The sequence below is a fragment of the Canis lupus genome, chromosome X (genome assembly GCF_003254725.2).
Source record: "Canis lupus dingo isolate Sandy chromosome X, ASM325472v2, whole genome shotgun sequence".
Classification (NCBI taxonomy): Eukaryota; Metazoa; Chordata; class Mammalia; order Carnivora; family Canidae; genus Canis; species Canis lupus.
In genome coordinates this window covers 15,496,126-15,521,289 of record NC_064281.1, presented here as the reverse complement: position 1 = coordinate 15,521,289, position 25,164 = coordinate 15,496,126, and the positions used below count along the sequence as shown (strand labels likewise).

At 43.8% G+C, this 25,164-nt stretch overlaps 1 protein-coding gene across 15 annotated transcripts in view; it reads left to right on the top strand.

The window, feature by feature from the left end:
• Positions 1-25,164, top strand: part of SH3KBP1 (SH3 domain containing kinase binding protein 1) — a 339,638-nt gene that overhangs the window by 258,047 nt on the left and 56,427 nt on the right. For all 15 annotated transcript variants that reach the window (XM_025438119.3, XM_035711695.2, XM_025438092.3 and 12 more), the window contains one exon: positions 14,535-14,642. In XM_025438119.3, coding sequence (XP_025293904.2) covers positions 14,535-14,642 — 108 coding nt within the window. The remainder of the gene's footprint in view (positions 1-14,534; positions 14,643-25,164) is intronic.

The following is a 25,164-nucleotide window of genomic DNA, read 5'->3' as shown; positions in this document are numbered from 1 at the left end:
CAAGGTAGTAGAAAATTTCTCTTTAGTTTACCTGTAGACAATCAGGACAGTATCACCCCCAAATTTTGATGGCCATGATTGCAGTTTTCATAGACAGATGAGTTTGCAGTTGATGAGACTCCCCAGCTTTATATGCCTCTACAAGTGATGTAAAACTGTTGTACGGGGCCTGCGTTTGTTTGGCCTAATGATCATCTCTGCCCAGAGTGCTGTGCTTTAGTGGCAGGACATTAGTAATCTGTGCAACACCACCATCTTGGGATACTTTTCTCCTGCACCACACAGGAAAGCCTGCAGGTGTCTTAAGGAATTAGAGAAACGCTTTCTGTTTTCTATTTCCAACCTTTCTGTTTGTATTACTCAGAGAGGGCCATTGTGAGAATTAAATGAGATGTTGTGGCTGAAAGTGCTTTAGAAATATAAAAGTTGAATTCTAGTTACTGCTCTGAGAAGTTATTATGGGAAGAAGAAAAGACGAATTCCCAGTGACTGGAAGTTCTTACTTCATCTATTGAACTATCCTGAAATTCAGTTCAGCACTCTCCCTGAAAATCCCCTTTATTATTTATTTTTTGACTTTTCTTAGGATAAAAGTAATTTATTATGGTTACACAGCCTCTGTCTTATTAGAGTATCGCAAAGCTCTTTTTATTATTCACATTTGCATTTTATTAAAATATGCTTTTCTGAGATGGAAGGTGGCATGGAATGCACTTTTAAATAGTACTTCAAAATTATAAATAACACTCTTGGAGAAAAAATGAGAAGAAAAGTGATAAATAGATAAATACAAAGAAAAGTCAGAATCACCTGTGACCTCACCACCTTCAGATACTTCTCAATATTTGAGCTGTATTCCTCCAGATGTTTTATACATAGACATACACACATAGATTATAGTTCAAAATAAAAACAGGGGGATCCCTGGGTGGCTCAGCGGTTTAGCGCCTGCCTTCAGCCCAGGGTGTGATCCTGGAATCCTGGAATCGAGTCCCGTGTCGGGCTCCTTGCATGGAGCCTGCTTCTCCCTCTGCCTGTGTCTCTGCCTCTCTCTCTGTGTGTGTCTCTCATGAATAAATAAAATCTTTTAAAAAAATAAAAACAGGATCGTATTACACACACTAGTCTGTAACCCTCTTTTTTCTAAATCTATCATGCCTATCTTGGGCAGCATGTTTAAATGGTTTCTTGTGTCCTATTGTATAAAGTATCATGGTTTTCTTCTATGTTTAGCTTGTTTTTAGGTTTTCTTTATTTTAGACCATGTTGCATGCAGTCACTGTGTCATGAATTCCTTGTGCAGGTAATTAGTTCTGCCGCTTTCTACTACTTGTATAACCTCAGGAAGGTTGCTCAGAGTCTCTGTGCCTCAGCTTCCATGTCTGTGAAATGGGGATGATGTATGGTGTTGCAAAGATTGAATGAGTTAAGGTAGGGAAAGCACTTAGCCTGCCTCCCTCAGAGTAAGTGCTGAATAAATGTTAATAGTTGTTATTTATAGATGATAAATAGCTAACTGTAATGCTGCATCAATTCCTTTTAAAGGCATTTGAGTGATGGAAGTGATGAAAGACTGCAATTTAGTCTCCCCACAGGAGTGTGTGTGAATGTTTTCCTATCCTTGTCATCCCCGAATATTATCATTCTTTCTAATCTCTGCTAATCTGATAGGTGTTTGCATTCTTTAAAATGATTACTCAAGTTGAGAATTTTATGTGTCATTTTCCAATTGATTTTTATAAAACTACCTTATACTCATGACATTAGCCTGTCATCTTTCACTTTACAAATGTTTTTTCTTAGTTTATGACTCAGGGAGATATTTAAGAAAAACATCATTAAAAATAAATACCTTTTAGACTTAAATTTTCTCCATTTTCTGCTTAACTAGATAGTGCAGTACAATTCATCCTTTTAAGAATAGTTTTACTTAAGGCTTTTATATTTTAGTCATAGCTGGAAAGGGTAGCTGGCTATTAAATGCATTCCTTTTCTGCCTTCCTTAGGGCTTTCAGAGGTTCTATTTAAAGCTTCTGTCCTTACAAGCATTTTTTTACAGTGGCATTCAGAGAGCCCCTGAGGTTCTGCATGGATATATATATATATATATATTTCCTCATATTCTAGATGAGAGCGTGGCCAACTTTTTCTGTAAAGGGCCAGAGAGTAAATATTTTAGGCCTTATGGTCTTTGTTGCAACTATCCAAAAACAGTCGTAGAAGTAAATGAATGGGCATGGCTGAGTTCCAATAAAACTTTATTTATAGACACTTAAATTTGAATTTTGTGTAATTTTCACATTCCTTGAAATATTCTTCTCTCGGTTTTTAAAAACCATTTAAAAATGTATAAACTATTCTCAGTGGGATGAACAGAAATAGGTAGCAGGCCAGATTTGCTCCATGGGCTATAGTTTGCTGGCCCCCGAGATAGAATATCTAGAAACAGACCCCAAAAATACAGCCAATTAATTTTCAACAAAGGTACAGGGAAATTTTATTTTATTTTTTAAAAGATTTATTTATTTACTCATGAGAGACAGGGGGGCGGGGGCAGAGGCACAGGCAGAGGGATAAGCAGGCTCCATGCAGGGAGCCCAATGCCGGACTCAATTCTGGGTTTCCAGGATCAGGCCCTGGGCTGAAGGTGGTGCTAAACCGCTGAGTCACCTGGGCTGCCCAGTACAGGGAAATTTTAAAAAAGAAAGGAGAGGGCACCTGGGTGGCTCAGTGGTTGAGCATCTCTCTTTGGCTCAGGTCGTGATCCTGGGGTCCTGGAACCTGCTTCTCCCTCTGCCTATGTCTCTGCCTCTCTTTCTGTGTCTCTCATGAATAAATAAATAAACAAAATCTTTAAAAAAAACCTCACTTTAAATAAAAAAGAAATAAAAAAGAAAGGAGAGTCTTTTTCAGAAATGATGTTGGCACAATTGGAAATCCATAAGCAAAACAAAAGCAAAAATGTACCCTAATCTAAACCTAACTAACACATGATGCAAAGATTAACTCAGAATGGGCTGAGTAGATCTACACGCAAAATAGATCTACTAAAATGTAACATACATCTACATGTAAAACAAAAACTACAAAATGTTATTTATGAAAACATAGGAGAAAGAATTGTTAGACATGACACCAAAAGCACAGTCCATGAAAGAAAATACTGCTAAATTGAACTTTAACAAAATTAAAAACTTTTGCTCTGCAAAGATACCATTAAGAGAATGTTGGTTGGTCTATTTTTCTTACAAGGTGATCTGAGCCCCACTGTTAGTAAATAATTGCCTGATAAGTAATTGCATGAATTTCAAGGAGCTTGATTTTGTTCGCAGTCTTCCTACGAATATCCTTTGTAACACAAGACCAAAAATCTCCCTTATCAGAGTCCTTTCCCCCAAGGTGGCAAACAAATGTAGCCACACCCTACCAGTTGGGCCTGGGCTCAGCTGAGCAGCCTGAGGGCTTGGATTTGACCTGGGAATTGTATTTTTCACTCACTGCACAAGGCTTATAAACTATATTTGCTGAGGATGGAGAAAAAGACCCTGAAACAAGTTTTTATGCCAAGGGAATAAGTTTTCCCTAATAGGAAAACTGAAACCGAGAGTTGTCTGATGAAGAATGAGATGGAAGGTAGGAATTTAGGAATTTACCAATAGTTGCTACAGCTGGATGATCTTGGCATTCATAATATTAGGTCATGGCTATGCCCTTTACCTCATATGCCTTCCTGGTCCTTATCTGTGAACTGAAGATACTCCCCCACCTTCATCCATAACAGCTGTCTTTGTTACCTCTTAGACATGCTGCAGGAGCTAAGAAAATCTCTTAAAACATGATGAAAGGTGCTTTATAAGTGCCAATGTCTTTGTCAATGAAACAAAATGATTCTTTATTATATCTACTACCCTTTTAATGGAAGAAAAGCATGTGTCAGGATGCAGAATCAATACGGTTTTCTAAACATGAATGCAAATGAAAACAGCTGTAGGATGCACTTCCTTGAGAGGTAAACTGTGTTGTTAGCCAGGTGCTTTGAATGATCCAAAAGTATCATCAGAAACAGCTTCCAAAATTTAGCATTAAATGGGCACCTAGGTGGCTCAGTCGGTTGAGGGTCGGGCTCTCGGTTTTGGCTCAAGTCATGATGTCATGGGTGGTGGGATCAAGCCCTATGGGGTGGGGGTGGGGTTCCATGCTCAGCAGGGAATCTACTTGAAGATTCCTTCCCTTTACCTCTCCCTCTCAAATAAATAAATCTTTTTTTAAAATTTAGCATTAAATAGTCATCTTGATGTAAGTGATTTAACAAGTAGAAAATGGGAAATTTCTATGAAAAAATACTGGTGCATAATTTTGCATACTTGATTATGTTTAAATAGACCCAAATAATGTATAAGCACTTCCTTAATGAGTTGCATTTTGTGTATGACTTGTTCACATGCCTTCATGTGTTAATGGCTCATGGCATGCTTTAAGCCCAATCATAAGTAAACAGGACAGGTCCTCTCTGCAAATATCCCCTTTTCACATGATTGCTGATTTTTGAAGTAGATTTATGGGGGTAGAAGGTCTTTAATTCTGACATTAGGAAAGAGGCTAAAAGCATAAATATTTTCTGAAACTTAAGATTATGTAACCTGCAAATAAAATAATGAAATTGGTAAGCTATTGTTGTATATTTGTTGCGTACAAACTGTATGGCCATGCCCCACAACTCTGGGAGACGCCCAATATGAATGGTGATTCTGAATGTGGACTGTTATGGAAGTATCTGTTGGCTGCTATTCTCTGTAAGAGGCTCCAGATAGAAGCATCTTCTTCTAAGAGGGAAACAGGCTGTGAGTCATGAGGCCTTAGGGGCTTCTGCTCTGGCTTCTCTCCTATTAAAATCCCTTCAGGCCTTCCTCATTCCTGCTTGCCTGCCTCCCATAATGTCTGTGGAAGTTCTCTTTCTGGGGACCAAGATTTGATCTCTGCTTTTTGATCAGTTCTAAGTGACATCTGGACTCAAAGGTTACTTTTGTGGCATTTCCTAACCCACATGCTCTGAGTGGGTTTTGAGAGTATAGGGTAGTGATCCCCTCAGTTCTCCAAGTGGATCAAAAGGGCCTTAGGTAGCTGGAAGCCCCCTCTGAGTTGATAGCTTTCAACAACATTTGGCTTCCAGCAATATGGCATCAAAATAGTATCATTTTATATGTGTTCTATTATCTGAAAAAAAATTGGGTGGCACTGACTTACTGCATGTATTTAAATTTTCCATATAACGATGTTTAACACTGACTCTACTTTTCCTTAGGGAATATTCACCTTCCCTGTTAAAGAAAGGTACATATGACAAGCAGAGGAGACTCCAGGATAATTAAAAAACTCTTGTATGTCTTTTCATTTTAGAAATTCTTTCTCTAGGACTTCTTTTGGGAATTAGACCTTGAAATAGCTCAGACTTTTAAAGATAGACCTTAAAGTTCTATTAAATCTAAAATAAAATAAATTCTAATTAAAGAAACAGTCTTTTTTAAGCAAGTATAATTTCTGGCTGTAGCCATGCTGGCATTAAAGGTGTTAGGCTTCCTCTCCTGCCATAGACAACTTTAAAATTGGACAAAATACGTGAACCCACTGTTTTTAGGCATTGAGTAATACATAGCTCGGGGATGCAATCCTTGAGATAAAGATTCCACATCAACCCTGGCTGTTTTCCTGGGGGCTCTTTCAAAATTGCAACACAGGGCAGTGGGCCCCATCAGAAAGCAGAAAACTCATTAGCTAGAGGAAACCAAGATTGTAATTCAGGGCTGCCAGGGTGACTGGACTTTCGGGGCAGTGAATTGCCAAGGAGCAAGCTGTACAAAGAGCAAGCTCCAGCAGGCTATATAGAGGAGTCTCTTGAGTCTTTTGTCAAATACTAAGCTGTGCATCAACAGGGCAAGACTCCGCCAGGCCTAGCAGAAAACAAGCACATGGGAGCAGGTGGGCCATGAGCTGAATGAGTATCTCAGAAGTCACCAGGGATGGGAGGGTGGTGGCCTTTCTGGCCAAGCAGGGTAGAAAAACTCTGTTGAATACACCTGGCATTCAGGTAATTGAACCCAATTGTAATTGAGAACCCAGAAAAGGCAGCCACGGGAACAGTGCTACCCTAACCTACCCTAACAAAGTATTTAAGCAGAGCCTTGACAGGTCAAGCTGATCTGCAAGTAACTTGCTCGCCATAACAAAACTCAACACTCTTACAAGGAAGATCGCAAAAATCCAGTCTTCAGGGTGTAGCTTATATAGTTGTTGAGACCATACAGTCACAAATTACTCTATGTATGAAGAAGTAGGAAAATGTGAGGGATGTTGTGGGTAGCTTATAGAAGACATGGGGACATTTCTGAATAGTTTGCAGGCATCCATACATGCTTCAGTTCATATTCGCATGACCAAGTGGAGGCTTGATTAGTGCTCTTTGTGTGTTCCTTATCCAATTTCTCTCTCTCTCTCTCTCTCTCTCTCTTGAGAGGCAGAGACCCAGGCAGAGGGAGAAGCAGACTCCCTGTGGGAAGCCTGATATGAGATTCAATCCCGGAACCGTGGGATCACGACCCGAGCCAAAGACAGATGCTCAACCACTGAGCCACCCAGGCATCCCTAGTTTTTCATTACCAGTTATATAATATGTCAAATGACAGAGTCCTAAACTAACGTTGCAAAGCCTGTAAGTTATTGCCCAGTAAAAAAAATCAGGGTTTTTTTTTTTTTTTTTACAAGTTAGATAAATTCTTTGAGGTCATGAGTTCTCAGTATCAACAAAATAGTGAATGACTCCCTAAGCCTTGACAATCCTAGAATGTTGACATTTGTAATGTGACATTTTCCTTTAATTTCTTTCATCAGTGTTTTATAGTTTTCATTTTGTAGGTCTTTCACCTCCTTGGTTAAGTTTATTCCTAAGTATTTTATTATTTTTGATGTGACTGTGAGTGGGATTGTTTTCTTAATTTCTTTCTAGTACTTCATTGTTAGTGTATAGAAATGCAACAGATTTCTGTATATTAATTTCACGTCCTGAAGCCTTACTGAATTCATTTATCAGTTCGAATAGTTTTTGGAAGAGTCTTTCAGATTTTCTCTATAGAGTATAATGTCATCTGCAAATAGTGGAAGTTTGACTTCTTCCTTGCCAATTTGGATGCCACTTACTACTTTTTGATGTCTGATTGCTGAGGCTAGGACTTCTAGTCTATGTTGAACAATAGTGGTGAGAGTGAGCATCCCTGTCATGTTCCCGACCTTAGGGGAAAGGCTCTCAGTTTTTCCCCCATTAAGGATGATGTTAGTTACGGGTTTTTCATATAAGGCCTTTATTATGTTGAGATATGTTCCTTCTAGACCTACTTTGTTGAGAGTTTTTATCATGATTGGATGTTGTACTTTGTCAAATGCTTTTTCTGCATCTGTTGAGATAATCATATGGTTTTTATCCTTTCTCTTGTTAATATGATGTATCATACTGATTTGTTTTTATTAAGATTTTATTTATTCATGAGAGACACAGAGAGAGAGAAGGAGAGACATAGGCAGAGGGAGAAGCAGGCTCCATGCAGGGAGCCCAATGCGGAACTTGATCCCGGATCCCAGGATCATGCCCTGAGCCAAGGGGAGACGCTCAACCGCTAAGCCACCCAGATGCCCCTATCATACTGATTTGTGAATATCAAACCACCCTTGCATCCCAGGAATAATCCCACTTGATCATGGTGAATGATTTTTTTTTAATGTACTGTTGAATTTGGTTTGCTGGTATTTTGTTGAGGATTTTTTCATGTGTGTACATCAGGGATATTGGCCTATAGTTCTCTTTTTTAGCAGTGTCTTTTTCTGGTTTCATGTCAGGGTACTGCTGGCCTCATAGAATGAATTTGGAAGCTTTGCTGTCTCTTCTATTTTTTGGAATAGTTTGAGAAGATTAGGTATTAGCTCTGCTGTAAGTGTTTAGTAGAATTCCCCTGTGAAGCCATCTGGTCCTGACTTTTGTTTGTTGGGAATTTTTTGATTACTGATTCAATTTCATTGCTGGTAATCAGTCTGTTCAAATTTTCTGTTTCTTCCTGATTCAGTTTTGGGAGGTTATGTGTCTCTAGGAATTTGTCCATTTCCTCTGGGTTGTCCAATTTGTTGGCATATAATTTTTCATAATATTCTCTTCTAATCCTTTGTATTTCTACAGTGTCAGTTATTGTTTCTCTTCCTTCATTTCTGATTTTATTTATTCGGGTCCTCTCTTTTTTTTCTTGATGAGTCTGGCTAAAGGTTTATCAATTTTGTTTATCTTTTCAAGGAACCAGCTCCTGGTTTCATTGATCTGTTTCATTGGGTTTTTTAGTCTGGAATGTGACATTTCCTTGAGCGAATTTGTATCTGGGGCTATATCCTTGGTTTCTCTCATGAACTGTGGTCTGTCAGGCATTTCTTCTGACATTGAGAGAGACAGTAGTCTTTTTTTTTTCCCCTCTTACCTCATAAACCATGATGTTGATGAGCCTGCTTTAATAACTGACTTACGGGGATGTTGGAAATTCTGAGCCAAAATCCCAGCCATGCAGAATAATTGCATCTCTTGGGGAGGTGTTAACAAGCAGAGGCAAAGCTGAGTGCTCTTGGGCTGTGGCTTCTATGGATCTTTCTCTCAATAGACCCCCTGAAGCTCCACGCAGAAGACGTTCATTAGTAAATATTAAACAGCGCTTTCTGTACTGCTGGTGGGATGCTGAGGGTGTAAGACCCCCTCGGGACACTCTGAGGCTCACTTAACAGCCACACTGAAAGTGTACAGCACTCACTTTCTTCTGGCGTGATATCTCAGTCATCAAAGAAGGCCATGAAAATTTTTTTTCAGCCATGCTGGATAACTTCTGGGAAATCAGAAATTTCTGGGGAATGTGGGGACAGCTAACCACCAAGAGAAGTGACTGAGCACTTAAAATGAATCGATTTTAATCTTTCCATTTTTTGGTTTGATATGTCCATTTGTAAGCTATGCATTCCCGTCTGAACTCAAATAGTGCACTTACAGTGTCTGAGAAAATGTGGCCTACATTTTGGAGGTACTTTTTGTTTCTACAATTATAGACAAATAATTAATGCGGTACAGACCAACAGGTAAGCCACATCATATAGATGAAGCTTTCTTGTGTAGCTAATCTATACTTGCTCTTCCTCATTCAATTTGACCTCACTTCTGATGTTTGAAAATTGAGAGAAGTAGATCAATAGTCTGGGGGAAGATTGGGCCATCCATCATTTCATCCATTTAGCCAACATTTATTCAGAATCGGTATTTGCCTGGAAATGTTCTAGGTATTTGGTGGGTGTAAAGGTGTAAAGATAAGATCCTTGTTTTCAAAAAGCTTACCATTTTTGAGAGTCTTCCTACTCAAAGTGTGGTTCATGGACCAGCAGCATATGCATCACCCAGAAACCTGTTAGAAATACTGAATCTCAGACCTGCTTTAGACCTACTGAATCCAAATTGGCATCTTCACAGGATCCCCAAGTGGATAGTATGTGCATTAAAGTTTGAGAAGCACTAGTCCAAATCATTGATTGTTAACCTGCATATTGGGAGGACCTGGGGACTTCTAAAAAGTGCCGATTTCCTGGTGCCACCGCCTAGAAATTGTGCTTGAATTGTGGGGTGTAGCCCAGGCATTGGGAATTTTAAAAACTCCCCAGATAAATGTGCAACCACCATTGATAAACCCTAAACTATTAGGTTGCTCTGCATTCTTGACAAAAGGGAGCCCAGAAGGAGGTTGCAGCTCATTCTGTTAATCAATCTGCAATCCAGGTGGCAGGTTTGTCTTTTGTAAACATTTGTAGTGCCTAGACTAGAGTCCAATTGGCCAGAGCTCACTGGTGACTTTCTGCCAACAAGTTGCATGTCAGGAGGTGACCGTCAGCCGGCCCCTGCTTTGGTTAGCTGTGTGACGTGCTGGAGTGCTTCAGCCACATTTTTCAGGGCTCCTCCGACAGGATCAAGTGGACTAAGGCATGATATTGGGGTCTGGGCAAGTCTTCCCTCCTCAGACCTGCCCTGGGGCCTTGGTGTCCCTCTCTTTGGCTTTCTTCCAAGTGTGTGAGCTACAGCCACTGGTGGTTTCACCCAAGGATGGTGACAAATGTGTGTGATCTTAATTCAGAAGCTTTCCTGGTCAGGGCATTGGAGCAGCTCAGTGGTTGAGTGTCTGCCTTTGGCTCAGGTCATGATCTTGGGGTCCTGGGATCGAGTCCCACATTGGGCTCCCCACAGGGAGCCTGCTTCTCCCTCTGCCTGTGTCTCTGCTTCTCTCTGTGTGTCCCGCATAAATAAATAATCAATCTGTCTGTCTATCTATCTATCTATCTATCTATCTATCTATCTCTTTAAAAAGAAGATTTCCTGATCATATTGTCCCTCAAGGTCCCTGAGACCAGTCCATAGAATCACCATAATAATGATAACCACCAGCAGTTATGTGGCTCTTTACACCTCGCCAAGATTTTCCTGTGTGTCGAGAGACTGAGACCCAGAGTTTTTATAACCAGAGGGCCACTTAAGTCTCCGCAGGCCCGTTTGCTCTCTTTCCCCCTTTCCTGAGATAGCTCCGAGAACCTGACATAGTGCAGAATGTAGAGGTAGGAGGACAGCACAACTACAGCTCTATTTATTCATTCCTTCAAAGGAAAAACATCATTTGTTTTTTATGAGGAAGAATACCATATTTTACTCAAATATCTGCCTGGTGATGAGGCATCCGGAAACCATTTTGAGGACTTGGTCATAGAAGAGTGACCATTCTATGTCAGAAATATCATTCTTTCCATACTCTTGACTCTTTTTAAAGTACTTTCCTCTGCTTTTGTGCCAGTAGAGTTATTTCTAATTGTCATTGTTCTGGAAACTTTCATCTACATGCTGATCTTTCACTCTTTCCCACTGCAAACTCCTGCCTCATTCAGAAGCTGCCCCCTCAACCTGCTTATACTGGGCATTACTCATCACTATTGGAATCTCAAAATCCGCTAGGGTGGTCATCCTCTTGGGTTACATCTCTGTTTCCAGTGTGATTATTAACAGTGTCCCAGGTTTGAAAAGAATTTAAATGGTCACTCTCACATGTTCCAGTATTTTGGCTGCACTGCCTCTCTCCTCAGTGGTCAGCTGCTATCTCATTGTCCTGCTTTCACGCACCTCCTGCCATCCTCCTTGGGGACATCCGCTCCACCCTGATGACATGCTGGCCTCGCACATCACTGACCAGCTGCCCCTCCATTCTGCTTCTGTCACTCACAAGGGCCATCTTGCCTCACACTTCACATCGCTCTTCAGTAGATGTTGGTTGGGAGCCCCCTGGGAGCCAGGCACTGCCTTCACTCTAAGTGCTGGTTCTTGAATGTTTTCTTCCATGACCCCTGCTTCCTGCTTTCCCTCTTCCCTTCCTTCATGCTTAGTGATCCTGCTTCTGACCTTTCTCATTGCCTTGGTTCGTCTCTCATTGTCTCTTTTCAGGCTACCTGGTTCATCTTGGTCCCACTTGTTTTTAAATCTGGCCTACCACTCCTGCTGGCATTTCTGCATCATATTGATTCGCTGTCTGCCTCTCCCACTAGGCTCTGAGCTCCGGAGCCCTGCAAGGACATTATGATTTTCTGTTTACCCCTGAATTCCTCTGCTATCCTGTATGTTTTCAGTCCTCAGTAAATAAATTAAATTTGCTGCTCCTTTACATTTCCAGAAGCACAGCCCTCATATGAATAATTGTCTCTTCGTCTCTGCAATCAAAAGGCTTGTTCTTTTGCCTGGTTTGTCAGAAAGGATGTATTTCCACTTCTCATTTTGCTATCAGAATTGTTCCCATTTCCCTTAAATTAGCTTCTCTTGCCAGGGGGTAAGAAGCGCCCTGCTCCAGATGCCTTGACCCTGAGCTGGTTTCTATCCTGCAGCGGGGCTCCCCCTTTCACTTTCCTCCATGTCCTGGGGCACACTGGCTGTTTTCTTTTAGGAATGTGCTTATCTCATCCATGAGCCTTGTATTTATCTTCATACCAATCAGAACAGTAAGACAGATTGTACTCTACCTTCCCTCTCTTACCTTGAGTTACACAATGATTAGTAATGTTAATGTTTTCCTTAAAAAGCTGAGTATAGACAAGCCATCTAAGCCATTCTCCACTGATGGGAGATCTAATAAATATGTCGTTTGCATACTTTTCCCCTGTAGGCATATATGAGTTCTCCAGTTATTCTGGATATGCTTCTGCAAATTTTCTTCATTGTTTTTCTCACACATAAAGGAAAAGGCTTCGTTACAATGATTCAACCCAATGATTGGGTTGCTCCTTGCCTAAGATAAGGCAAGGCATGGATATGCACCAGTCAGAAAGTTTGGAAGGAAGCTTTTGGAAAGAAATGTAGCACCCAACAATATTTGAGTGCCTTTTGTGGATGTAATTCTGTATCAGGTGCTTTGAAATTAATGTGCAGGGAAGTTCAGTCCTCACATAAGCAATCCCTTTGCGCATGAAAAGATTTAAGATTGTTTGAAAAGCTGTGAATGATTATCTCTCATTTGGTACCAGAGCTCTTGGTTGATACCTATTAGCCATAAGGACCTTGTATAATATTGTATGTGGGTCTCTCACATAAATCTCTAAGCTCCCTGGAGTTAAGGATCATGTTCTTTGCGTGTTTAACGTCTGGTGCCTACAAAAGGAACTTACATATACTTTACATTTCATAGATGTTTGTTGAATTGAATATCGTGAAGTGCAAATTAACACAGTTGTGAGTATTCCAAGAAAAGATAAAGCATTCATCATTATCACTTTCCTAAAGGTGAGTTTCAAGCTGGGTTTGAAGAGAAGAAGGACTTGTCTGGAAAAAAGAGGAGGGAAAAAAAGGTGCCAGGCATTTCCTTAAAAGCAGAGCCTTCTGAATTGAAAGGTTTAATTTCTAAGGATTAAAAGTAAAAGAATGTCACCCCCCAACCCCTTCATAACATTTCCTGGTATTGTTGATGACGAGATTTCTCAGAGTTGGAAGAACAGCAGGAGCCATCGTACTCTGCCACCACCGCCCCCATTCATGAATCCCGTCTGTGGGGACTGATGCTGGATTATTTAGGGAGTGATGTGACATCAGCAGGACCAGAATACTTACCTGGGCTTCTCTTTGTCATTTTCCAAGAAAGACAAGCATTCTCTTATGTTGTCTTTTGAACCTAGGTTTGTTCTGGGTAAATCTGAACTTGATGCTTCAAATGTCTGTTTTTTGGTGTTGGTCAGGACTAGAATTTACCATCTCTGCTTGAGCCCTCCTGGCCCCTTCCCTGCCCCACCCCGGTGCTGTAGAGGACCGGGAGTGCCTCTCCGTGGGCCCTGAGCATGATCTCCTCACTTTGTTGAGCATGCCCCGCTTCTGACGTACCTTAAAAAGACCTATGTGTTTCTAGCACTTTTTGGGAAGCCTTTGCTCATTTTAGGCTCTACAGGAATTCGTGATCACAGTCTGAGAACTGGGTTTTTACTCCAGGATGTGTACTCAACAGCAGTATACACTGTACATCCACCGGGCAGGAAGAAATGCCCAAGTGAGGAGGTTTGCGGTAGGCCAGGTGAGTCTTGGATTAGGCTGGTAGATGTGGAACTGGAGCTGGAGGACAAATATGAGATATATTATAAAGCTAGAGCAAATTGGCCTTCTAACTAATTGGATGTGGAGTAAAATAGAAGTGATTTTGTGGTCTGAGATTAAAGGCCCAGGAGAACCATGAGGCTGTTAGGCTCAGAACGGAAGCTTGGCACAGGCCAAGCTCTCCGGCTCTCTCTCTGGCACCTGGCATAAAATAGACGCTCAATAAACATTTGACGAGTGAATGAACAGAATAGGGATTATTTGAAGGGAAGCAGGTTTGATCTAGAAGAATGAGTAGATGTATTCTTTCATTTAGTAAGCAAACATGGAGTTCTGTGAGGTGGGGGAAGGGCTTTTCATGATGACAACTGTGCCCCATCACCACTGAGAGGAGAAGGTGAGGAAGAACAATGCGTTCATGAGCTTGCCAAAAGTGTGATTTTTCTTATGCTTGGCCGATTGTCACAAAGCCCTTTTTAATTTCCACAAGCTTTGTGATAGGGCAACCAAAGAGAACATTTGTGCGTGTGGTACTTTCTAAAGCACGTTTTACAGTTAACGAAATCATTTTATTTCAGCAAAATTCAGACGAAGAAAATACATATCCTCCCATCTTTAAAGAAAAGAAGATCGTATTGATTCAGGGCATCTGACAGCAGCCCTGGGTTTTGAGTCCCAGCCAGCAGCTCCAGCACACTTGTGCTTTTGTTCCTCCATCTGACTTGGAGATTTGTGCTGACTTCGTCTCAGTAACCACTGTTGCACTGATAGCGGCCTCCAGGAAAGGGCCTCCATTCTCTCTGAGAGTGGTGGCAGGCCTCCTCGGAGGGTGCTTGCCGCATTTCTCACTCTCTTCTCCCTGTTTTCCTAGGATTGCATCGACGTGGGCTGGTGGGAAGGAGAGCTCAACGGCAGACGAGGAGTTTTCCCTGACAACTTCGTGAAGTTACTTCCACCTGACTTTGAAAAGGAGGGCAATGTAAGTCTTCTGGCCTTGACGTCAGCGCTCCACACGCTCTTGAATTTGTGGCTTCCGTGATGGGTGTTGGGATACCGGGTGAGGGGAGTTTAGCGGACCACTGAAGAGCACTGGCGTTTTCGTTCAGTGGACCTGGTTTCTGGGCCCTCAGCCGTCCTGTAGGCTGGGTGTGAGGGTGAACAAGTTCATTACCTGACAAGCCTCAGTTTCCTCATCTGACAGCTGGTCACAGTGACCCTTATACTGGTGTTGTTGCATGAATAAGATAATGTGTGTAAAGCACTCGTTGCAGTACCTAGAACATATAAGCACCCAAATGAGAAGAACTCTTGGGTGTCCCATTTGGTAAGCAGACTGCCTGCATCCTGTGTGGTATGTCCTTGGGGGGCAGTGGGTGGAATGCCCAATATTGTGGAAGTGGCTCCAAAGCACATTGTGAAGCCGAGGATGCAGTGAGGCCACTGATGTTCCTACACTGTGTGTGCACAAACACGGACATGTATACAGACATACACACACGTCCATATATGTACTTGCATACACCTCTGATCTGTTTTCTCTCTGTGGGGACCCATTGTCCGATGCTGTTTAAATGAGCTGGTCCATCTTTGCCTCGCTCCAGGTGAATTGTTTCTCTGATGATGATGGAACAAGAAATGTTGAAAAGTTAGAGGCACTTTACATCTTAAGAGGTCCTTTCCGTTCTGCTGTGCCCCTCAGGGCTCTTTGCTCAGGCTTTCACTTGACTTCTGCCTGCCTTTCTGGCCGGGTTCCTTTTTATGCCTGTTGGGGCTCTGCTACTGGACCATGAACCTGACCTTGACCCATGACCATTCCCTTGGAGCTGAGGTTTATGAAGGATTGCTACACACTGGTGGAATGGTTGCTAAAGACATTAAACAGCATTGATGGCATATGTACTGCTTAGATGAACAAATGTGATTGTTCAAGAAGCTGCCTCATGATCCCACCAAGGTCATACCCCATAGATCTTTAGATCAGTTTGAAGCGTAGGGCCACACCCCTAGGCTTTTGGAGAGCTTGCTTTCCTGTATCGTTTAGCAGAAGAATGTTCTGTTCCTCATGTGTTATTCTCTCTTGGAACTGAGTTCTGGGTCCAGACTATCTGGATTCTGCTACCTGGTGTTTTCTTTGTCCCTGACACTTAATGCTGGTCCGTGGACTACACTTTATCAGGATTGCCTGGAGCTTATTAGAAATACTCAGACCCCGCCCTAGACCTGGTGCATCAGAACCTGCATTTTAACAAGATCCTCAGGTGAACTGTTTACACATTACAATTGGGGAAGTGCTGGCATAGAAGCAGGTATCTGTTTCAGTTGATGACAACCCCACCATCTAGTTCCTAACCATATTGTGGGAGGGGAATCAATTCTTAGAGAAGAACTCATCAATCAAGAAAAAAAAACAATTTCTAGCAAGCAAAATCATTTGAGCCATTTTTACTGGATGATCATGGTGGTCGGTTATCAGTTGACAAAATCCATCCCTGAGAAAAACAGATGCTAACATTTAGTAATGACCGGATGGTCAATGTTTTGAAACAAGAGGACACAGGATTGAGGTTTGGCAACCGTTTATAGAGTGTAATACTTGTGACTCGAGGCTACAGCATTGGCTAGACCTGGGCTTGAATCATGGCCCTGCCACTTGTTCTGTTCAAGGTCACCCCACTGGATGTGTCTGAGCCCCAGTATTTTCATCTATAAAATTGTGAGAATAATTGTACCCACCTTGTTGAACTGTTGAGAAGCTAAGAATTCTTGAGCACAGCGCCTGGTACTTGGTAAAGGCTCCATATGCATTAACTTTTCTGGTCCTTGTAATTACTGTTTTCACGAGTGTGGGAAGGCTCCAGCTGAAACTATAGTAATGATAGAAGTCGGACTCTGGTTCATCTTGCTTCAGCTGGTCAAATCAACACATTTATCTTAATGTCTTTGTGAACTTCCCTGGGAATCCAAATGCATCTGAGAATTTTGATGATAGCCTTTAAAAAGAAATCTAGTACTTTAGAAACTATATTTATAGAGACAAGCGGGAACAGAATGGCATAATCTTCATGTTATTTCTCATATTTTTTTCAGGATCTGCTACCTGGCAGTTAGGTTTTATGTTTATTTATTTATCCACTGTGTGTTTTTTGGATCCCTTCTCGTGGGCTAGCCACCGTGCTGGTTGATGAGAAGTGAAGAGTACACACAGTTACTGCCCTTGTTGGCTTAGAGTCAGGTAGCAGGTCTGATGTTCAGGGCCAGAGACCTGCTGGACCTTTCTGAAAGGACATCGAGGGTGGGCCTCTTCCAAGGAGTGGAGTGGAGAAGGCTGTTCAGACTGCCTGTTTGACCCTTCTCACCAATCTTTGCAAGCCTGGTGAAAGGTGTCCATGTCCTGAAGCATTTGGCTGCCAAAATCTTCCTGGTGACTCCTCTCCCTGTGGCCAAGAAATCTTAGCCAGAGTGCTGTCCTGATGGACGTTTGCCCCCTTCCTGGTTCTGATTGAGGTAGGATGATTTTGAAGGCTAAGGTAAAATCTGGATAATTCTATAAGCAAATGGGCAAAGTCTGTGGTTGCCTACATTGTGACACCTTGCTTTCTAGTTCTCAGTCACATTTTAGTGGGGCAATAAATACACCAGGTGAGAGATTCTGTGACATACTCTTTTAGGAGCTCTGCTTCGTTACGTAAGGTATTAAGGGAAGACTGCCGCCAAGATAGTGAAGTTGTCAGTGAGGAGTAGACTCAGCTTGCTCGTTGAGGCATGCACACTCTTTGGAGCCCCATGGGCATCTCTCCAACCTCAGACAAGCAGCCACCATATCCTTGATAGGTCTTTTATTTTTTGTTTAAGATTTTTAAAATTTATTCATGAGAGACAGAGAGGCAGAGACATAGGCAGAGGGAGAAGCAGGCTCCCTGTGGGGAGCCCAATGCAGGACTTGATCCCAGGACCCTGGGATCACGACCTGAGCTGAGGGCAAACGCTCAACCACTGAGCCACCCAGGTGTCCCCTGATAGGTCTTTTAACCTTGTCCCTAAGAAGAAAACACGGTTGGGGAAAACAATAGGCAAACCTGTCAGACAAGGTAATGCCTACAGCTGAGAAATGACGGTATAATGTGACATTTAGCTTTTAGAAAATTTAAAGTATTCCAACCTTTTCAGCCCCTCTGGCCCACAGAACCAGCCAACCAGCTTTCCATTGGCTGTTATACCAGCTTTTATCGCTACACCCATAGTATTGGTGAGCTGGTGACAATGTGATGGGAGCTGGGGCTGTTGTTTGCTGAGTTGGCTGTGTAAAGATGATTAGAATCATTAACACAAATGCTCTGTGTGAATGACAGAGTCTGGAACATTATTCCACCACCAGTTTCAGCACATGTCATCTTGTCTTGCCAGTGGCTGGGGCTGCAACCATTCACCCAGGAGAGAGGACAGTCTAGGATGATCAGGGTAGATAGCAGCACACGGCATGTATTCAGCAGGAGACCTCTTGAATCAGTGAGCATTCTGACGAAGCTGGCTCTTTCTGCTGCTGTGGTATGGACTCAGGTGGTTACCACGGAGCCTTTGGGAATTTCCTGGAGGGCTTTCTTTCAGAGAATGCTCAGCAGATTCTCTCTCACTAGGTGAGAAACGCTTTGGGGCTTTCTCTCAAGATATTCCCCTGGGAGGGCGGAAGGGGGGGAGAGCACCCGCTGATCTCTTGGTGCATATTTTAGAGCAATTATGTAAGCTATTTATGAGAGAACCTAGATTCACTGGCTGTCTGTTTATTTTGAGACTTGACAGTAAAATTGAATATCAAAATGGAAAGATTAAATATTCTGAGAGCTCTAATGAAGCAATGCACATGCTCTGTCATGATTATTGAAGGAAAATGGGGGACCTGAACTCTCAAGTACAGCAGAAAATGTTTCACTGTCATTGAAAAAAATAGAAGAGCTATTCCAAATGGTAATTGTTCTGAAAGATTGCTTTTTAAGAGAAAGTCTCAGGCTCTAGAGCCTTGAAGAGAAACTGTTCAAATCACTGGAAGAAGATGTTACTGTTCTACTATCCACTGACACGGAGGACTCTTCTGAGTTGATGTACCATGTCAAGAACCAGGGCACTTCGAAGGTTCCCATAGCAGATGTTCTGCAGTGGAGGGACTGCCTCTCTGGGACACAGAAACGTTCCCTGAAAGATTTCTAAAGATGCCTGTGGCTGTGATGCAGGCTCACCTTTGCCAACTCACAGAGACTTACCCGGCGAACAGACTGCCAGCTTACTAATTGCAACAAGAACTGAAATGTCAGCCAGTCTGGAACACATGGGTCTGCCTGCCCAGGGCGTTTGCTCCCTGTGGGCCTGGTTTTTAAGAAGCCAGATTCTACAGGAAACCACAGTTATCTGGTGCTTTCTATGGGAGCAAGGAATGAAAACAGGAGGAGCTAGTCATTCTCACCTACGGTCTTTCACGTCTAACTTGAGGCACCCTCATGCACCAGGCGGGAGGGTGTGCAGGGTAGCTGTATGTTAAGCTCAGCTAATCCCAGATGCTGCTCACAGTGCACCCTACCTCCGGCCCCAGCAACTTCCACAGCTTTCGGTCTTCCCAGCTAACCGGACCCTTCTTGTTCATCGTCAATCTCCAGACACACTGTGGCACAGTCAACTCTGTTTCCCACATTCTCAATCATAGTTGAATGCCAGCCTTGAGATCGTTCTAGATCACCCAGCAGTTTTGTAGGGTCCAAACTTTTACAGGAAAGGAAGACTCGCTTGATTCCTACGATGGCTATTCCACTGTAGGGGGATTTTGCTGGCGTAACTGTGACTGCATTCTCTTTACCACGTTCTTAGGAGGCCCTGTTCCTTCAGCCCCCAGCATCTGACAATCCCGTTTATAGAACTGCCTCAACCCGAATTTTCTTTGTTCCTAGTCATGTCCTTCAGCCTTTTGAGAACCATTGCTTCTAGTTTCTAAAGATGTCTACTGAATTACTTCCCCAAATAGTCTTTCAAAGAGAAACAAATATGTGTTTCTAATAAGCAGCATTGTGAAAAAAAATCTGCCTACAACCTTGTCTGTACGTGTAGTTTTCTGGGTAATTTCAGATGCAGAGATGGGGACTGTTGAGGCATTAATGTCACCCAAACGTGACCTAATAATGGAGTCTTAACTGAGCTTCCCTGAAGCAGCCTGGCTGGTGTTCCTTCCCCTTCCCTTGCTAGTACTTAGAGCCTGTACTCTCTCAGCTGAGCACCTCATTCAGTTGTACTCTTGCCTGGAGTGATTCTCTGTCATCACTCCATCTCAGCTGTCATCTCTGAAGGCAGTCCATGTCCCAAGCTTCTCCTTCATGGGGCCTGAAAGTGTGTGTTTTAGTTCAGGCTGCTGTAACAGAATACCATAGACTGGGTGGTTTATAAACAACGGGACTTTATTTCTCACAATGTGGATGTTGGCAAGTCCAAGATCAAGGTGGCAGCAGATCTGGCATCTAGTGAACATCCACTTCTTGTTTTATAGATGCCTGTCACAAGGCAGAAAAGGTAGGGGAGCTCACTAGGGTCTTCTCTAAAGACACTAATCCCATCCATGAGGCACCACCCTCATGACCCAATCGTGCCCCCAAAGGCAACACCTCAAGACACCACCACATGGGGGATTAGGTCTCACCCTGTGAACTTTAGGTCCACTCAGTGGACAAACATTCAGCCTATAGCAGCACTCTTGATGCGGGATTGGTTCTCAGGAATTGCTTGTCCTTTGGTCATTTGATGACCAGGTGTACCTTCCCTTCCTTCGATTCCTCCCCTCCTACTTACTGCTCTCTCCTGCTCTAGCATGAAAGAGGAAGAGGAGGCAGGGAAAAGCTGGGTCCTCTGTCAGATTCCTCCTCCCACTCACGGGGGAGCTCAGGCCTTTCTATCTGGATGTGAGGTCTGGGCATGGAGTTGAGGCATCAACTTTTACAGTGGGCAGAAGGAGCAGAGGCGTGAGCCAAGGGGGTAAATTGTGAGAGCATCTTGCGGGGGAAGCCAAATACTGAAGCTTGCGTGACTACCCAATAGGCTAGCTGTGTGGATGGGCCTGGCTAAGAGGGAGACCAGGGATGCAGGCCACCAGGCCAGAGGTTAAGGAATCTCAAGAGAGGCCCTGCCGAGAGCAAGTTTTTATGGTGGCCCCTGGGGACCTCCCGTGCTAGGGACTCTGCAGGGGGGCCCTTACAGATACTGTAATCACTGAGCATAGCCCCAGCTGCACTCTCCAAAGGTACTGCCAATCCACCAGGGACAGGGGAGAAAGGGCAGTGTGTGTTTCTAGAGCCATGAAGGGTACCCTGGTCAGGAGCTGTCCATTTTTGTCCTCTCTCCAGCCTCACACAGACCCCTCTAGAGAACTTGGCTGGATGCCTGAGGGAGGGCTTCCCAAGGCTCAAAATCAAGCCAAGGTTTGCTTCCAGAACCTTACCAAAGTCCTCTAACAAAGCCCCCCTAAAGGGTACCCAGCCATCAGGAGTATACTCCTCTGGTTACTCTCAACAAACCACATGTGTGGGGCCAGAGCTCGAAGGCAAGAGGCCAAGTGGCAAATCAAAATTCCTGCCAGGGAGGCCAGTTGAGCCAGCTGATGAGCTCTTTGCCTGGAACTGGCCAGGCTTGCCAAACAAAGGGCAGAGTCAGCTCTGAAATCCATCAGCAGGAAGTAAGACTTGCCTTCCTGCTGTCTTCACTCCAGAGCATTCAGATCTATTTCCTTCCTGGTAATAATGGTAAGAAATCAGATCTAGTTAATGTATCCTCTGAAGGATGGTGTTTGCTTCTGTGTCCCAGCCAATGACTGCACCCAGGCAGACTCACATGCAGGCGCACACAGGCCTGTACACCCTGCATATGTGAAGACCATGGAACGCATTCTGCTTTCCTAGAAATCAGAAAACGTTGGCTCACTGATTTTGTTAGAACATTTTTACGTTGGCTCTTAACAAATTGCTGCGATCTGGACAGTGAGGGATGTGAGTTCTAGGCTGTCTTTGGCCAGCGCCTAGCTGTCTCTACGGCCCCCGGGGCCTCAGTCTTCTCAGTGTAGAGAGGACCCTGTGATCACTCGTAGCTCTGACATCCTGTTTCTAGCATCAATCTGCGAACCAAGCAGGCCAACGCCACCTGAGTTTGGATCTGGAGTGTTATATTTCCACTATGGAGGGAGGGCTAAAGCAAAGAAGTAGAACAAGTGCCTCTAAAAATTCATAACTTAAAATACTCGTCTGAGTTGAGAGGGTGTTTCTGACTGCCCACCTGTGGCGCTAGTTGATCCTGGTCAGCTCCTCAGAGAAAGTGCTGGGCTCCTGCTTAACCTGGAGGTCCCCTCTGTGCTGTGTCCTTCATCTGGTCACAATTGGACATTTTGGGGAAAACCGACTAAGTGACATGGCTTACGTCTTTTTATTTGAGAATCATAAACGCCTGTGTTGAAGTTTTTCCCGTGACATTTTGCTACACATTTTCCCAGCCTGCCTTCTCAGTTGTCACTACTGTCTTCCTGTTGCATGTAAAGAAGAAAATCCCCAGAGGCTCACGTGTAGTTTTGTGCTAATCCTGGGGGTGGGGTGGGGGATGGGGGGGGGGATCTGGAGCTTCATGGAGCCCTGGCCCAGGTTCTGGTTTAGGATTACCTTCAAAGACCTCTCATTTGAAAACATGGCATCATTTCTCATCTAAGGAAGGAGGAAGGCTAAGTTTGATGGAATCAGAGAGTGAAGTCAGACAAAGGGGGAAAAAGAAAACAGGACAACCTGTAAACCTGCTTTGCTAATAAGCCAAGCTTGGCCCCCAGCCAGTGCTGATCAAGCCTGGTGGGCGCAAGGCACGCAGTCATAGATGGTTCCCTCCTTTCAAAACTGCCCCCAGCTGCCTCCACTGCTGCCAGGGCTCTGCATGACACCTCACACCTCTGCCTTCTTCCTCTGCCACAGTGAGGCACACACTTGCCACGACCACACTAGCCACATGCTGTTAGCCTCACGCCTCCCATCCTCTCCATGTCCCTCTGCTCGGCTTTGTCGCATTTCATGTGTTGGCTCCTTGCCAAACCTGACACAATACTAAGGGATTTTTTTTTTCTTTGCACAGTAATCTTGGAAAACTTGATGATTTGTAATTGTCGTTTTTTTGTGGGGAGGGCTGTGGTTTGAGGCAAGGTCACTGGGAACAGCCTCGGCAAGTGGAGGCTCATGTGAAATTGGTTATAAAATTTTTCAAATGAGCAGGAAGTGAGCAAGACTTATCCATGGGTAGGCATTGTTGGGGCTTGGCTGGGAAGAACCAGGCTGCAGGGTGCTGGCTGTTCTGTGAATAAGAAATTACGCTGATCCTGAGGTAAAGGAAGGTTCGTTGGCAGAGTTTCAGCAATAACTTCATTAGGTAAACACACATCTGTCCCCAGCTAATTTATAGAAGGACAGAGAAGGGAGGCAGAAAGAGGAAGAAGTTGGAATGGAGAGCCGGAAGGGACAGGCCGATGGGAAGGGGCCTTCTGCCAGGGGACAGCCTGTGTGCAAGGGGAGGTGGCCCTTAGAGCATCTTTCTTTCTCTTGTTTGTCATGAAGTTAGTCTGTACTCATATGGACAGTACGGAAAACATTAAGGAAACATATCCACACTCACATGTGCCCATAATCCTACACTAGCCCCATATCACACTATACATTTTTTCCTTTCTTTTTTTTTATTTTTATTTATTTTATTTTATTTTTTTCCTTTCCAATTTTTTTCTTTCTGTATATTTTGTAACATAGTTGATTTGAGCTCATACTGTAGCTGCAATTTGATACCCTTTTTTCCCCCCAACTTACACATGATACAGTTCCCTGTGCTTATGTACACTCTCTGTGTGGTATATGGCCATGTGGTGGTCCGTCTTGTGGATGCTCTCTGGCAAGGCGGGTCCTTCACAGTGGTTAAGAGCACGCCTGTGGGTCAGACAGCATGGGGCTGGGCTCCCAGCCCCCCATCCTCGTGACTTTGAGAAATGGCTTCATCTCTTTGAGGCTCAATCACTTCATCTGCAAAATGGGCATAGTAACATCACTACTTACATGATTGTCACAAAGATTCAACAGGGCAGTGCTTACTGACTCCACCTCCTCTCAAGAGGGAGGTAATACCATTGCCATTTTACAAGTGAGGAGGCTTAGCTAGATCAGTTCACTTGCCCAGTGTCCACGGCCAAGAATCGAAGGAGCCAGCATTTGTAATCCATCAGTCTCAGAAGCCCCACCTCACAGCCACGATGCTACACTACTTATTCAAGGTAACTTCGCCATGTCACCCAGCTACTGAAGAGCAGAGGTGGCATGTCCCAGAATCCAGAGTCCACATGCTGGGATGCCTCCTGAAAAAGTTCTTTATGAGTCTCGTATTCTCCAGCTTTTACTTGAAATCATTTCTTCATGTGCTCTAGTACTGGAGCAGTTGCCAGCAGGTCAGGGCCAGGGACTGGTGGGTGCTTTGGCTGGTCCTTGCGGTAATGTCATAGTGGTACATTTTCCGAGTGCAAGAAAGTCTGTGAAGCTGTTTTTAAAAAAATCATCGGTGTGTGATGCCCAGAGAGGGTCAAGAGAAACATCAGCAGCAACATGGATTGTATTCTTGTCCTATTTCCATCTTTCCTTAATGATTTTTTTAAAGATTTTTTTTTATTTATTCATGAGAGACACACACAGAGAGAGAGAGAGAGAGAGGCAGAGACACAGGCAGAGGGAGAAGCAGGCTCCGTGCAGGGAGCCCGATGTGGGACTCGATCCCAGGACCCCGGGATCATGGCCTGGTCTGAAGGCAGATGCTCAACCACCGAGCCACGCAGGCGTCCCTCCTTAATGATTTTGATATTGAGATGGTTCTCTCTTTGCCTCTGGTTCCCCTCTCCAAGAATCGTTTCCAAGAATTGTGCCCTGGCTGGGCTCTTGACCCCTGAGTCATTTACCAAGTCCAGCCTGACCATCTTCCTCCTACAGTCAGTCCTGGGTGAGTGAGCAAGGAGAGGCCCTGGAACGGGTTCAGGGACCGATGCCACTGATTGCATTGCTGCCTTGTCACCTACAGAGTGACAGGTTGTGAGAGGAAAACAAATCGGAGCTGATATGCAAGAAAAGCTCCATTCCACTTTCTAGGGTGCAACTGGTCTGTGGGGGGGCCTCATGAATGGCCTGCCAGCCTCGGGGTCAGGAGGAGCTGAAGGTTGAAGGCACAGACTCCCAGCCATGGAAGCCCCTTGGCCTGCTTTTGCTGAAGGTCCCACAGTCCAGAGCAGATCTGATTTCGAGCTGTCCTAGTGACTCTCCTGAATCACTTGGTTATTCAGCAGATTAAATCTTAATTGCAAATGCGGTTTCAGCGTAGGAGGACCATTGTGCTTGCTGGTTTCAGGCCATTTTTGCTGAGCCGTGCTTTTCCAGAAGGCTGTTACAAATTTAGAAAGGGGGAAATGGTATTTCATTTGTCCA